General features: G+C 46.1%; 2 protein-coding genes and 1 long non-coding RNA gene across 3 annotated transcripts in view; 1 reads left to right on the forward strand and 2 right to left on the reverse strand.

Annotated features, from left to right (window-relative positions):
- The window catches only part of LOC135809643 (uncharacterized), an 11561-nt gene extending 3366 nt beyond the window's left edge, over positions 1-8195 (reverse strand). Inside the window, exons 1-6 of the mRNA XM_065323045.1 lie at positions 8060-8195; positions 7439-7520; positions 6467-6535; positions 4521-4547; positions 3600-3799; positions 290-355 (exon numbers count right to left, since the gene is read on the reverse strand). Coding sequence (XP_065179117.1) covers positions 290-355; positions 3600-3799; positions 4521-4547; positions 6467-6535; positions 7439-7520; positions 8060-8095 — 480 coding nt within the window. The 5' untranslated portion in view covers positions 8096-8195. The remainder of the gene's footprint in view (positions 1-289; positions 356-3599; positions 3800-4520; positions 4548-6466; positions 6536-7438; positions 7521-8059) is intronic.
- The window catches only part of LOC135809642 (uncharacterized), a 42042-nt gene extending 28608 nt beyond the window's left edge, over positions 1-13434 (reverse strand). The window contains exons 1-4 of the mRNA XM_065323043.1: positions 13144-13434; positions 11673-11800; positions 9957-10181; positions 8650-8726 (exon numbers count right to left, since the gene is read on the reverse strand). Of these exons, the coding sequence (XP_065179115.1) occupies positions 8650-8726; positions 9957-10181; positions 11673-11800; positions 13144-13205 (492 nt within the window). The 5' untranslated portion in view covers positions 13206-13434. The remainder of the gene's footprint in view (positions 1-8649; positions 8727-9956; positions 10182-11672; positions 11801-13143) is intronic.
- On the forward strand, positions 2191-3412 carry LOC135809644 (uncharacterized). The gene is made up of 2 exons (XR_010552211.1): positions 2191-2708; positions 3003-3412. It is a non-coding gene; the product is annotated as an uncharacterized LOC135809644 (long non-coding RNA).
- Positions 13435-15064: the final 1630 nt, after the last annotated feature.

Consider the following 15064-nt stretch of genomic DNA (forward strand, 5'->3'; position numbering starts at 1 on the left):
AGTGAATGAATGAAGAAGCTACTTTCGTATATTAATCAGTTTGACGGAATGAAAAGCTCTTTCCATTTCAGGGTTTCAATTCAGATTTTTAAATACTCTGCTGTATCTGTGCCTTGATCCTTGAGGGTTGTGGTGTTCCTGCGTACGCGGAAAACTCAGTATGACCGAGTTTCAAGCGAGCTGTGAAATTCAATTAATTACTTCAAAGTAATTTTATAAAGGGGTATTAAAAGAGGTATTAATCACATTTTTTGCCGTGGGAATAAAACCAAGCCACCAGTACCCTTACAAAAACAACAGCACACGCCGTGAATTCGGGATCGACGTTTTTGAATGTGATGGACTGTACTTTCCCCTGGGAACAGAGCAGAAAAGAAAGCATACACACACACGTGCACATGGCTGAGTCAGCTCAATCGCATTGCTGGTATTGTATGTATGTATGTATGTATGTATGTATGTATGTATGTATGTATGTATGTATGTATGTATGTATGTATGTATGTATGTATGTAGGTAAGTGGTCCCGTCCACCGCAAAGAGGGCTCAACAGTGCTGGGGTGCACTGAAGGTAGTACACGTGAAGGTTGGCTACTCATGTATGCCTAACATCGCAGCAACAATTAGTGAGCACAACAAGCGGCAACTGAAAGAAGAAACTCCTTAAAAGCCTTGCAATTGTAGGAGAAAGCAGGAATGCCCCATGGAAGGACGTTGCCAGGCCTCTCACGTCGTCTACGAAGCACACGTCACCAGCCATAATGAGCTCAGGACATACATCGGCTCAGCAGAAACAACGTCCAAAACAAGATACAACAACCACACGATGTCCTTCCGCCACGAAAAATACTCCGATGCAGAGCCACGGGTTAAAATAAAGAAGAAAGGACCAAAGGTTTACAAGTCACCCAAAGTATTCCAATACTGGCAACTATATGCATGATGTTGATGAGCCGTAATGTGCAACAGCACAATAATGCTTCTATTTGCCAGTGTTGGACAACTACGAGTACAGTAACTTGTAACCCGTTGGACGTTGGTCCTTTCTTTTATACCCTAACATATTCACCAGTTGTAGTCTTGAGGGTGCTGAGGCGACTGGTCTTGGTCTGAGGAAGCTGAGACGCTCACTTTTCCTTTATTCCCAATCAACTTCGCCATTTCCACCGAAACTGGGTGACTGCGCCCTTCTAGATGGGGATTTGCCTGCAAAATGTCCGACTGGTTTTGGTCCGAGAAGGCAGCGATGCAGCGTTCGGCCCTTCCCAATCAAACCTGGTTGATTATGTGTACACCAGTCACCTGCTCACCGTGCCTGCAGGCTACAACTTTCATGCCAAGGTTCAACTCAAAGGTTCAAAGGTTCAACTCGCGTGACAGGAACGCACCCAAACAGGCTGTAAGCTGTACGCAGGAGCACATGACTGCTTACTCAATCGTGTTCGATTGGGAATATGCTATACTGTACTGCATTTGATTGTGCAACTCGAGTGACCAAAATTCGCATTTTGTTGACATTAGGTGCATAAGCCGCACACTAGGCTTTGAATTCTTTGCAACCAAACATAATAGGTATCGGGACATACCAGACCGTACCTGTGCTTAAAAAGTGGAGAAGGACTACCAAAATTCTAGCAAAAGTTGGCTAGTTTGTCCTTCACTCAGACCTGATGACATGTAGAAGTTGCAATGAGGGTTTACAGTACATGAAAAGTAGTTGAATGGCACCATACATAACGTTACATCACATCTGTAACCGTTCAGCATGCACAGAAGGACGGTGTTGTTGGATTCGACGTTGTTGTTGTTAGAACAACAAGGTTATTTTATACACGAATTGCACGTGCGCACATTGTGCTGACAGGCCTTAGCCTAACTGTAAGCTGGCGCGCAACAGCTGTGATGCATCACTCGCAGTCACACAGTCACACTGTTATAATACCATCCATAGAGTGTTGTAGCGCTGGTCGATTCACATCAATCATTCGGAGTCTAAGCCGCAGGGGCAATTTTTGAGTCGTTTTTTACTCGTTTTAATGTGCGGCTAACACCTCGGAAATACGGTATAAATACATTTAAAAGCACATGTATGTGAGCATAGACTTTGGGAAAGGGATGGTGTTTGTTAGATGTCTGCTCCCGGTTCTAATCCCTACTCAGAGGGAACACATTCGCGGAATGATATGAGCCCGGATCAGCGAAAACCATCGCTTGTGTTTGATATCAAGTTGATCAAAAAGTGACGTTGAAGCCGAGCGAAAGAAAAGTCGCGGACCTAACACTACCCACCACCTTTCTGTCTTTCTTGTCACTAGTCTTTCTTTCCGCCTGACAAGCCCGTGTTTGTTTGTTTGTCAGTGACTAGCTAGCTAGGCGAGCCCCAGGCAAGTGAGGAGACACGGCTGGGAAACCCCACGTACCTGAGCTGGCTGGCGAATAAAAAAATAGGTACGATCGCGGGGCGCGAGCATCGCACGCGCATCGATCGTCGTTGACGCCAATCACGACACGACATTTTTTGGTGATGACTGGGATGGCGATTGCTCATCAAGGGAGTCAGGTGAAAGCCGCGGAGCTCCAGAGGACGACTCTCTCCTCCCGCAAAGCGACTCGGCGAGGCTGCAGACTTCGTGTAGAAGAAAGCAGCGCTGATGAGAATGACAACGACTCGAGTGGATATTGTTGAGCGATGAACGACTCCTTCACTAGTAAGTTTGTCGGATATCGACAGTGACGATGCAGAGCAAAGGCGTCTCGATTCACGACTGGAAGAGCAACGAGAGCTAGCGCCAGACAAGATCTGCTTCGTTGGCTTGGACACTGAGCATTGTTACTTGAAACATTTATTTGGTCCATGCAGCAGCTCCCAAAATAATTCAAAAAAATATGTTCCTGTAGGGTCAGGTAACCGTTGAATGTATCTGCACCTAGTACGTACCTCATGCTCATGAGCCTGTGTGCTAAGTAGTCACAGCTGCTGTGATTGCACTCCGTGTGTGCAGATATGTTTCATGGAAGTGAAGGGCTTGGAGAGCATCAGTACTGAGCCTGGTGTGGATGCAATATCAGCCCCTGGAACTTGGCCATATGCCGTTAGCTGCGCAATAGTCAGTGAAGCCAATGATTTACTTGGACGAGCCAGTGTCTGAGTACACCCCCAAGGACTATAAAATTCCTCCTTGTTAGCCGGCTGAGTGATGGCAATGCCTAACAGGATCAGACACATACCAACGCTCATACTTGCATTCTACACAGAAATGCCACTTCCAACATTTGTACAGAGATGTGGTGTACCGCATTTTTTGGTCACTTACGGTGCTGTGATTGATCTAAAATTTCTTGAGACTGGTTATCAGTGGTTGTGGATCAATTTGGAGCACAAAAATATTTTTCGAAAATTTTGCACATGTGATGGTTTTTGCTGATCCAGGCTCATATCTTTTATTTTTTCACATGTATACAATCGTCATGTACATCATGTCTGGGTTTTTTTATTTATTTATTTTTATTTTTTATACGAAAGTCCACTGGTGATAGAACTTTAAAAAAAGTTCTATCACCAGACATGATGTACATGTACACATGTGCTGGGTACTTACGGTGAATTCTTCGCTATCACGGCTTATGAAATGCTTGAAACTGCAGTCGGAGCGATTCAAGAAATGCGCCGAAAGGTAGTATCGTCCCTGGCTTCTCGTGTAAGGGTTCCATTTTAACGTGAACGTGACTGAAGTGCGATTGCTCTCATCCAGTGCCAAATGCATGGCGGTTACTTTGGTCAGATCTGCATCCAGAGGCCCTGCGAGGCGAACAAAGCAACATCAGAGAGGAGAAACCTGCAGTTATTTCTGGACGGCATCGAGCGGCTTTCAAACTGCAATTCCAAAAAGTAAGAACACAGCATGATTTACAACATGTTTTATAACAGACAACTCACTGGGCAACAGTACCAGCTGAGTTGGTTTTCGGTGGTGGATCGGTTTGGCCAGTGCAAAGGACTTCAAGCTTGAACCGTTTGGGCGTATTCAGGATTGGCATGCTGCTGACCCGTGTAAAAGGGGACATGCTAACCTGATGATGGCCTCTGGCCGAAATTTTGATTGAGACATTAGCAATTTTCAGCGAAGAGACCACTTGATCTGAGGATGATGTGTGTAGGGCTTTTCATGCAGTGAAGTCGCTGCAGTGGAGCTTGCATACCTTTTAAAAGACATTCTAGTACTGCCTATGTAGTCACGGATTTGACTTTACATTGAATCCCAGCACCACGATCAATACCATCCACACACTTTACATCTGCCTGTTGTTCAATGTTTTCTCTTCAGCACTGCATGAGCCGAAGACCCTGCATCAAGCTAGGATTTCCGCAGAGTGTCCCCTTCTACTGTGATGCAGCTATAGTATTATAGGAGGATGTATTGATCGACAAGAGTTAAACAATGGCGCCGCGTATTTTCTGAAACTTATCCACATTAGCGTCTCAACAGACAAGAAAAGAATGTACTGCGGTGTTTACTTACCACAGTCACACAATGACAGTGATCCAGCTGTAGAGACAAAAAAGATGGCAGATGTGCAGGATGGATCCAGAACATACATGAAAGCAAGATACATTATTGTGTGTGTGTCTGTGTGTGTGCATTCGTCGGTAGCTGTATTTCTAACGATGGCCAGTTGTCGGTTGAGGTTTCTTCCCGTCTTGCCAAGGCCTCCCGGGCTTTTGGTGCCTTGCGTTCTGCTGTATTAGGAAAGGCCACACCTCTGTGCGCACCAAGACTCATGTTGACTCTGCAGTCGTACTCTCAACGTTACTTTATGGCTGTGAGTCATGGGCAGTCAAGGCAACCGAAACCCGAAACCGAAGTCTGTCAGTGTTCCACAACCGCTGTGCTCGGTTTATCCTGGACGTCAGCAAGTCAGAACGGGATGAGCATTTTTCCAATGCCGTCATCGTGGAGCGGGCTGGTTTGCGATCAATGGTGGAGATGCTGAGGATGCGCCGTCTTTGCTGGCTGGGGCATATCGGACGCATATCGGACGACAGAATACCGAAGTGGGCATTGTTTGGTGAGCTCCAGAAGACGCGCCCTCGCCACGGGCCACGCAAGCGCTGGCGTGACAACATCGTGATTGACCTAGAGGAACTTCACATCAATGACTGGCACAGCCTAGCCGAGGACCGCCGTGCGTGGAAACTGGCCTGCAACACCATCCAGCCGCCTAAACCTGTGTCTCGGGATTTCAGGTGTCACTGTCGCCGAGATTTTCGCCGTCGCCAGGACCTCACTCGCCACTCGAAGTTCTGTTCCCCGTGACTCAAACACTGTGGGTCCTTTCAGGACCTGCCATCATCTCCGGATGGGCATTATTGTATTGCATTGTGCATTCGTGCGTGTAATTTGGTCTCGCTGCATGTGCACGCTTGAAAGACAGCTACACCATAGCTCAGTGGTTAGAACATTGCTGGCCTCAAGCGAAGGTCCTTGGTTCGAGTCCTGGTGGTCACAGTCAATTTTTCGTCAGACTTTTACCTTTTCCATTCCCTCAACCAGTGAATATTCAATAATTCTTACTTTATTTCAGAACTTAGAACCCTCCAAGTTGGAAGGCTATTGGTTTGCGCATTCCAGACGTGGTGCAGTTAAGCATCACGTCGTGGAGCATCACATCATTCAGTGTTGTGCTAATTGCTGCATGTTCAGACTCGCCAGTATCATGATTAGGATTGTAAGTGTTGGACAAACAACAGATAACTTGTAAATTTTCGGCCCTCCTTTTTACCATAGTTTATTTATAAAATTGGCTTGTTCGGAGGGCACTGTACTGCTTGTTGAACTTTTGACAATGTCCTGGAAGAGGAAGAGGAGAGAGAGAGAGAAAGAAAGAGACAGACAGAGAGACAGACAGACAGACAGAGAGAGAGAGAGAGAGAGAGAGAGAGAGAGAGAGAGAGAGAGAGAGAGAGAGAGAGAGAGAGAGAGAGAGAGAGAGAGAGAGAGAGAGAGAGAGAGAGAGAGAGAGAGAGAGAGAGAGAGAGAGAGGGAGAGAGAGAGAGAGAGAGAGAGAGAGACAGACAGACAGACAGACAGACAGACAGACAGACAGACAGACAGACAGACAGACAGAGAGAGAGAGAGAGAGAGAGAGAGAGAGAGAGAGAGAGAGAGAGAGAGAGAGAGAGAGAGAGAGAGAGAGAGAGAGAGAGAGAGAGAGAGAGAGAGAGAGAGAGAGAGAGAGAGACAGAGACAGAGACAGACAGACAGAGACAGACAGACAGAGACAGACAGACAGAGACAGACAGACAGAGAGACAGAGAGAGACAGAGAGAGAGAGACAGAGACAGAGAGAGACAGAGAGGCAGAGAGAGAGAGAGAGAGCCGTATTCGGTGTCTTCCTTGCCCCATAGTGTTGACTGAGTGGAGAGAAGAAAGGTCACAGTACACATGAATGCATGCAGACTACTCACTCTTATCTGAACCGCAGTCCGCGCTGCTGTAGTTCATCACTAAAGTTGGGCAGCCTTGCACCTTGCACGCTGTTGCAAGGCAGAGAAAGAGAAAATAATCAGCAGCAAGCCAAATAGGCGGACAGACAAAAGGACAGATATACAAAAAGATAGAATGACACACGTTTTTTTGTCTCACGATTCACTAGTCGTTTGCTTGTAATGCTTTGCTTTCATCTGATAACCCCGTACATACAGATAGCGGGTTAGATGGCATGCTCTCTCTTCATCTTAGTGATGTTCGTGAAGGGTTTAAGTACACCTCACGGATCGGCGTAGCCTTGCTCGGGATGCAAACACGTAGCTGTTTGTATGTATGTGTGTGTGTGTGTGTGTGTGTGTGTGTGTGTGTGTGTGTGTGTGTGTGTGTGTGTGTGTGTGTGTGTGTGTGTGTGTGGTGTTTGTGTGTTTGTGGTGTGTGTGTGTGGTGTGTGTGTGTGTGTGTGTGTGTGTGTGTGTGTGTGTGTGTGTATGTGTGTGTGTGTGTGTGTGTGTGTGTGTGGTGTTTGTGTGTTTGTGGTGTGTGTGTGTGTGGTGTGTGTATGTGTGTGTGTGTGTTTGTGTGTGTGTGTGTGTGTGGTGTTTGTGGTGTGTGTGTGTGTGGTGTGTGTGTGTATGTGTGTGTGTGTGTTGAAAAAGAAAAAATGGAAAAATGAAAATTAGGGATTCACTGGCCAGGAAAAGCCACTTCAATCAGCTGTGTGGTGAAGGTCAGGCTAAATTAGTGGTGGTCACTTCATCAGCCTTGCAAGCTGTTGAATGGTGTAATCCCAGCACACGTTGCTATGTCTAACATAGCTGTTCGCTATCATCGCTTCCGCGATCGGCATGTCTGAGTCTCAGTCTGAGTGTGTATGTTCAACTGTATGTGAGTGGACACGGTGTGTATGCAGTTGCAGGCCACGCACAGTGCGTATTTCATGTATCCCTTACGTTTCACTTCAATGTTGTTACTCTCAACAGTCTGTTTATCATAATCTGGTGTATCAGGACCCGCCAGTGGAAGTGATGTAACCTTCAGTACAGAAGCACAAAGTTGCATCCAAGACATCAAATTATTTGCATCCACATAGCGGAACATATAAAGTTGGTCGCGCGCATCATAGGAGCTCGCAAGTCTTCCCGCCAAAATGACTGTTTGAACCCATACAAAATTGAACCTTTGTAGTGAACGGTTTTCATTGTTTACAACGAGCCGTATTTTGCAGGGCGCATGGAAACCAAGTCCACTCATACAGTCATGGACCACATGTCAGTTATGACGGGTTGCTTGTATGGCGTGAGTGAATTTCTATAATAATGAGCTCCAGCTATAAAGACCTGATTCTCAGTGCACAACAGTGCTCGTTATATATCAGGAGTCGACTGTATAATATAGTATCGTATGTCACATGACTGTTGCCACAAATCAAGGAAATCAACGATCTTGCAGAACGTGCTTAACTTTTCATTCACTGCGGGGAAAACCCATTTACCCCCCCCCCCCCCCCCCCCGGGCCCCTCCCCTCTATAATCATCGAGTGACCGTTGCACCTTACTGTTGTGGAGGCTCACCTTGACACTGTAGTCTCTCTTTTCGGCGTAGTCCATGAAGCATTCATCAAATGAGCTGGGCGTAATTCGTATGCTGGCTTCAGAGTGCCGTGACTTGTCTGTGGTGAAAAACACTCTGTAACGCCCGTTGTCCAGACCACTTGTGATTTCTGGAGAGGACATTGCAGGCATATCACAACATGCCATCCACACAAAGAATGCTGAACTCAACATGTTGACATGGGACAAGAGCCCTCTCAAGCTCCACAAAATGCATCACAGAAAACAGAAACTACATTGTACGGTTTCCACTCAAAAACTACCTGAAAGATCCGTTTGGTTAATCTGCATCTTCATACTAAAACAGGTCAACAAGCAGATTGAACTTCAATACGTGGCATAAACCCTCCCGTCCATTAATCTCAAGGAGCTGCTAAAACATGGAATAAGAAAAAAATACTTCTACAAACTACTTGCAAATCCGTGGTCCTCGGTCATTTATTATTTCAGTCCTTGGCTCTTCAATCGAGTCTTAACCGCCCACCAACTGCTCTTCCATCTCCGGATCTCAGCAAGAGGTCAAAGTCAATTACCAAATTAGAATTACTCACCAAAGAAAGATCATATTTCACGGCTGTTCCCTTCTTAAGCGATAGGGCAATACGATAGCCGACGAGAAATTTGGAATCTAAATTTCACAGCACGCCAAAGACATACGAACATGCCGTCACGCACATGTGCACACACAAGCACATGCATACACGCACACACACAAACAAACACAGGCATACACACATACGAACACACACCAGCATGCATGCACACACACACACACACACACACACACACACACACACACATATCCAGTACCACCATGTACGGCTCGCCTGGCACAAGAGAAGCAAGCCAATTCGAAATGTAGTGGATGAATATCCACATAAATATCCTATTGGCAAGGAGCAACAAAAGCGGACAAGATCTGAATGAAGCAGATAAAGACTAAGCCCTGGTAACTAACCATTCACACAACTGACAAAGCCTTGTGAATCCTCCCCCCCCCCCCCCCACATGCACACACACATTGTACACCTTGTCTATACCACACGGAGTGCATGGGAACAGAACGGTCAATACAGTACCTATGCACACCCTACACTTGCTGGGGTAGCCAGCATAGACAGCACGCTGCTTTGATAAAACAAACTCAGAAGCCATGAATAGCTTTGATTGTAACACAGTAACAACTAGGGCTCAAACGATTAGTCCGATTAACCGGTTGCAGACCGGTTACGAAGAATTAACGGTTAACCGATAAAGATAACGGTTACGCAGTAACTTTTCAGTCAATTTTTCAAGTATCAGGTCGTTGCAAAGTGTGCACTTTCGCGGGCTGTTGCACGCGTACGCAATTTCTGGGCTGTCAACTCGGTCATATCTGGTCTCTTGGTGTGAGAGTATGTATGAATGAGCATGCAAGAGAATGTACAAGTGTGCGTTGTACAGAATAGGGTACATTTTTTGAATGAGCATAGTCAAATATATGGTTAAAAAAGAGTCCGCAGGATTGCCGTGGCTTATAGGTTATAACCGGTTAACCGACCGTTAGCTTAGCAGTTAACCGTCAGGGGTAAAACCGTGACCGTTTGAGCCCTAGTAACAACCCACTAGATTGTGGAGCAGAAACTAGTCCAGCTTCCAAATGCTATAGCAAGAAGGTAGCCCTCCCACCCAAATATACATAATACTATGCCAGCAACTGGATTGAAATTTTGAATGAATTCAGAGAAATTGCTTCCTCCAATGCGCTCTGGGTACAGATAATTCACAACCGACATGGAACATAATATTCCATACCGGGATGCTCGGTTTTTTTAAATCTTCTGCCGCTGTATGTACATTGCACCACATTCCCACGTACCCACTGGATCTTCCCAGGTGACGCCGAATGAGAAGGTGCCGTCGTCAAGCCTGGGCTGCGTTGCTTGGACTTGCCGAGGCCGACCAGGCGCAGTGAGTTGAGCTGTGCCACACTGCTGCTGCCGCTGCATCATGGACACGGTGTAGATCTCCTGGTCGAGGAGCGGGCGGCCGCAGTCGACGTAAGGTGGATCATAGATCTTGTCACCGCACCGCAGCATCTCACCTATGAAAAACACAGACACGGAAAGTACTAAGTGTATTTCTCGCTCCACATATACTGACACGCACGGAGACATAGACACCAATAGCGACAACACACAAATGGAAGAGTGGTTGGCTGCAGTCAAAACTTGCTGAAGAAGTCAGGAAAGGAAACGACGATAAAGGACACCCCAGATGCCATATTTGCAACTGAAAATGTTGCGTGAGAAATACAACGTCCTGCATGAACACAAACACTGGTAAACTCAAAGCTGCATAGCGCCACATAACGCTACATAGGAATCAAGCTCATTAGAAAAGCAACGAGTAGCAAGTAGAAAGCAGCCAGATTAACGGCCGATATATGTAGGATGTCTAACATTAATCTTAAAAAATGGAAGGGCAAAATGTTACGAGTTATGACGAACTGTCCACCAACATAACCAGATCATACAGTCAGCGAGTGTGCGACAAGGCACACAAGTGACGGCGAGTACTGAGACATTCAACAAGCTGACACCTAGCTCCAACACATCTACGTGGCGCAAAAAAAACCTTCCAACTTGGAAGGCTCCGGTTAGGAAAGGTCCGAAGAGGGGAAGGAAATATATGATCTGGTTACGTTGGTGGATAATTGGTCATAACTTGTAACATGTCGTCGCTTTTTAAATGAACTGAAACTAAAAGATGGGTAAGGAGAAAGAAGGAGCTCAGTGTTCAGGAGCAAGACTTCGTCGCAGCAGTGCTGTGAGGTGAGAATAAACGCACCCTATGGGTAAACAACCACCTGCCAAACTGGACCATGCAATCACCCCACCACCTGCCAAACTGGACCATGCAATCACCCCACTACCTGCCAAACTGGACCATGCAATCACCCCACCACCGGCCAAACTGGACCATGCAATCACCCCACGGTGCAAGCAAAAGCGGTCGTGAAAGCCAGGTGGTCTTTAGAACCAGGTCCCATACATTCATGGCATATTTGATTGTGTACATACATGTGCATGATTGTACATGACTGTACTTCCATGTACTCATATCGACAGGTGTGGAGCATAGACTACTTTCGTGCAGGCAAAGCACACCTCACTCAAGTACATTCAGCGAATCCTGCACTGTCACTTCTGTTCACTGCAAGCACTTGCTTCAGAACGCACTTCAACTCTGTTGCAGTCAACCCTGTCAGACAATATTGCACTTTTGCCAAGTTTTGCTTAGTTTTGGTTGCTGTGTGCAAGTCCAATACCGGTATGGCACTTGGTACACTAAAATTCTGTAGCTGTTCGCGAAAGGCAGGTGGTCGCTGTATCCAGTGCAGTTTCTGTGTTGAACTGTTCGTACATGGAAAACGGCCACTAAAGCCAGAGGTCGCTTACACCAGGTTTTACAGTACATATGCCCAGTGACGTCTTGCTTGACAATGATTAGCGAGAATATCTGCTAGAGGGTAGCTGCCAGGATTGGCACTGATCAGTCAACCAGCAACCAGCTCAGCACACACCAGACTTACAAAGATCCGCATAGTCCCTGCGTGGCCACAGAAGACAACTGCTGTTCGGCAGCACAGTTGACGATTCTCCGCGACTGACGATGGTGACTAGCATGATCACAGCTGAGAGTAAGGTGACAAACTCCAACCTGAGCACACAGTAAAGTAGCATGGAAAAATGCTATCGGGCATGGTGAAAGAGAAAGAAAGCGAAACAAAAATGTATAAGAAAGAAAAAGGACCAAGGAACTACAAGTTTCGCTATAATGTCCACTAACACCACCAGTTACTAAACAATCAGCTCGTACAATGTTATCACATGAGCTGATTGTTTAGTAACTGGTGTTAGTGGACATTATAGCGTAACTAATACTTGTAGTTCCTTGGTCCTTTTTCTTTCTTATACATTAATTAAGCCTTGGCTCTCCATCCGAGAACAAACATTGCGTTCTTCCATTTCTACAAAAAAAAACCTGCGCCTTCAGGCTTCAGCAAAGCTAAATAAAAAAAAGGAGCTGAACTATCGTCAGCCAACTCTGCTCACAAAATGCACACTACAAACAGGCATACTTCGAAGTACTGTACACGGTTTTCTCGTTAGTTGCATGAAAGAGAGACAATGCGCCAGAAAGCAAAGCCCTTTGTGGGTTTTCTCTCTCGCACTGGTAAATTAATGTTCTGCTGTTGGAGTCGAAATGCTAAGCCATAATCCTTGTTTCGCTCTTCTGTGTAGTGTGAAGAGGTAAACGAACATGTAGAGATCACTTTTATGAAGTAGGCAAGGCTGTGAGCACTGTGGCTCAAAGCGATTGGCCCTAAATCGTACGAGATATTTCGAGTGCCATTGTTTGTTGCGAGCGCTTTGTCTTGACTCTTCGATGAGTCCTGCCTCTTTCCTGTCAGGCTTCCTCCTATGGAACCAGCCACAAAGTGACTGTACTCATCTGCAGCCGATCAATGTTCTACTGCACAAGACGATTGCGTTTTCGCCAAGCCACAGCCCCGCCAAAGACCATCGCCATGTCACACCGTCGCAACGAGTTCATGGCTGATGAGAATCATCATTCGCGTCAGCGTGAAGAAGAACTATTTCGACAGACAACACAGTATCTACCCTCGCCGGGACGACAGCTATGCGCAGGTCCTGCAAGGGGAGAATGTCTCCCGCGATAAGTTTTCGGCAACCTGGAATAGTAGCATTACTGAGTACATGCTGGATGGAGTCAGCGGAGGTCGTCAAGCTTCTACGCTCCGGATCCGGTACATGTAGATGCTACAGTAGGCTATTACTTTTAGTTAGGTGACATGTGGACACGAGCGTGCGGAAACAAAGCATACAGTGTAGTGTTATAATGATTATTATGTTGCTAGACTTTGCGGAAGTAGTCCAAGTCGGAAAATCCATCAGACGATTTGGTGCTACATATCAAAATATTAATTTAATTTTAGACAGATTAATCATATTTTGGTTAAACAAATAATCATTATTCACCTGTGTGGTGCAGCTGGCTTGCAGTCGGTGGCTTTCCAGCCGCCTTTCCTCGCGGACTCCATTCAGATAATCAGAGGACCTTTCCGTTGACTACGCTAGTGTGGAGGATTCGCCTGGAGTGACAATGCCACGCCGTATCGGTAATGGTAAGACCAAGGCTTTCGACGTTTCTCCTTCTCTAGTCGCAACCCAAAACTTCTCTAGCTACCTAGTTGCTTATATACGTGCTAGTCTGCCGAGTCACGGTGCGCGAACGCGCTGCGAAGTTTTAGACATCTTGTAAAGACTTAGGGTGAACTAAAAGCGTCCTGTACCGGTAACTTTCTCGGCTTGCCGTCAATGCGTGATGAACGCCTTTTCATTCAATATGTCCACAGTCTGAGAGTGAGACCACACACTATGACAGCTCGAAACACTTGCAGGCATAGCGAAAACACTTTGATTCGGACGTCCTGCCAAATACATGATTGTACTAATGGAACTCCCTTCAATTTAGACTACGTCTTTGGGAAATCCTCAAATATATATAAAATGGAAATTTTTATTTCCATTGCTATCAGGTTCGGCCTCATTTCCTCTGTGCTGCGCTGATGAGTTCAAAAAGAACGAAACAGCATGCTGTCCGCAGATTGAGTATTTCGCTCCTGCTCTTGGAGCAGTTGAGCACTCTTGCGTGGGGTAGTGCCTTTGCTGTTTGCGTTATGCAGAGCTCACTGACTTGTCAGTTTGAGCACTCTGGCAAGGTACGTTCGGGCCTGATTGGAATTTTTATTTCCATTGCTATCAGGTTCGGCCTCATTTCCTCTGTGCTGCGCTGATGAGTTCAAAAAGAACGAAACAGCATGCTGTCCGCAGATTGAGTAATAATATAAATTAAAATAATAATAATTAAATAATAATAACTACATGTAGTTATTGTACATTGGACGTTCACTCTCAATCTTATCCAGTGCACCGTGTAGATGTAGATCTACCAGTACTATCCAGCAGGTCCAGCACAAAGCCACACGGACCTCATTACTGATTCAGTGATTGGTGACATACACATATCGTATAGACTGTCATTGCTCTTTGTCATTTTTAGCTAATCACATTTAGCTCAGCCTCAGGTCATCAGGGGTTACAGTCAGGCCGGCCAGGTTTCAACAAGTGCAAGGCCAAGCAGCTGCAACCCTGTCTGAACTGGCCGAAGTCGGAAGACGTAGAGTCTACGTTACATCGTTTGAAAGCATGTGGACTCTAGATAATCATTGTACAGACTCAGTCGAGTTCTTGAGGTTTGAGCCTTGAGTTGAGGTTGTGACTTGATGCCCATTCAAGGTGGCTGCGACGATACACGCTCCTAGTCACACTATCAGTCCTATTGCAAACAACAAGTATCGCCAAAGTCGCATGAACCTCTTCTTCACATTGCAAATACATGATTGTACCGCCGAGTAACTACACTATGTATAAAAACCAGCATGCAGGCCACGTCAACCCGGTCGGTTAGGTAACGTGGTGCAAGGCATGAAACTTTGAAAGCAGCTAGTAGTAGGGAGGTGGCGGAAGAGGCATAATACTGACGAGCAGCTGTAGGAATGGACGAGAGCGGGACCAATGTTAGTGAGGGCGATGAAGCGATGATGATGGTGCTAAGCTTGGCGACAATGGCGACAATGTGGATGGAACTAACTTGTTACAAGTGAGATAAATCGAGGTAAGAAGATGAGACCTAAAGAGTAGAGTTCACTGTGGGGAGTGGGAGGACTACTATACTACACTACAGAAGCCCAATAACACCGGCCGCGGTACCCTCATGGGACACACATTGCACGTGTAGGATGTGACCCTTGGTGACCCTGATGTACAATGTAGTATTCGGTGGTCTACATGTACATGTACATGTACTGAACATAATAATTATAAGTCATGTACTAGT

This window comes from Sycon ciliatum, chromosome 2 (assembly GCF_964019385.1).
Source record: "Sycon ciliatum chromosome 2, ocSycCili1.1, whole genome shotgun sequence".
Taxonomy (NCBI): Eukaryota; Metazoa; Porifera; class Calcarea; order Leucosolenida; family Sycettidae; genus Sycon; species Sycon ciliatum.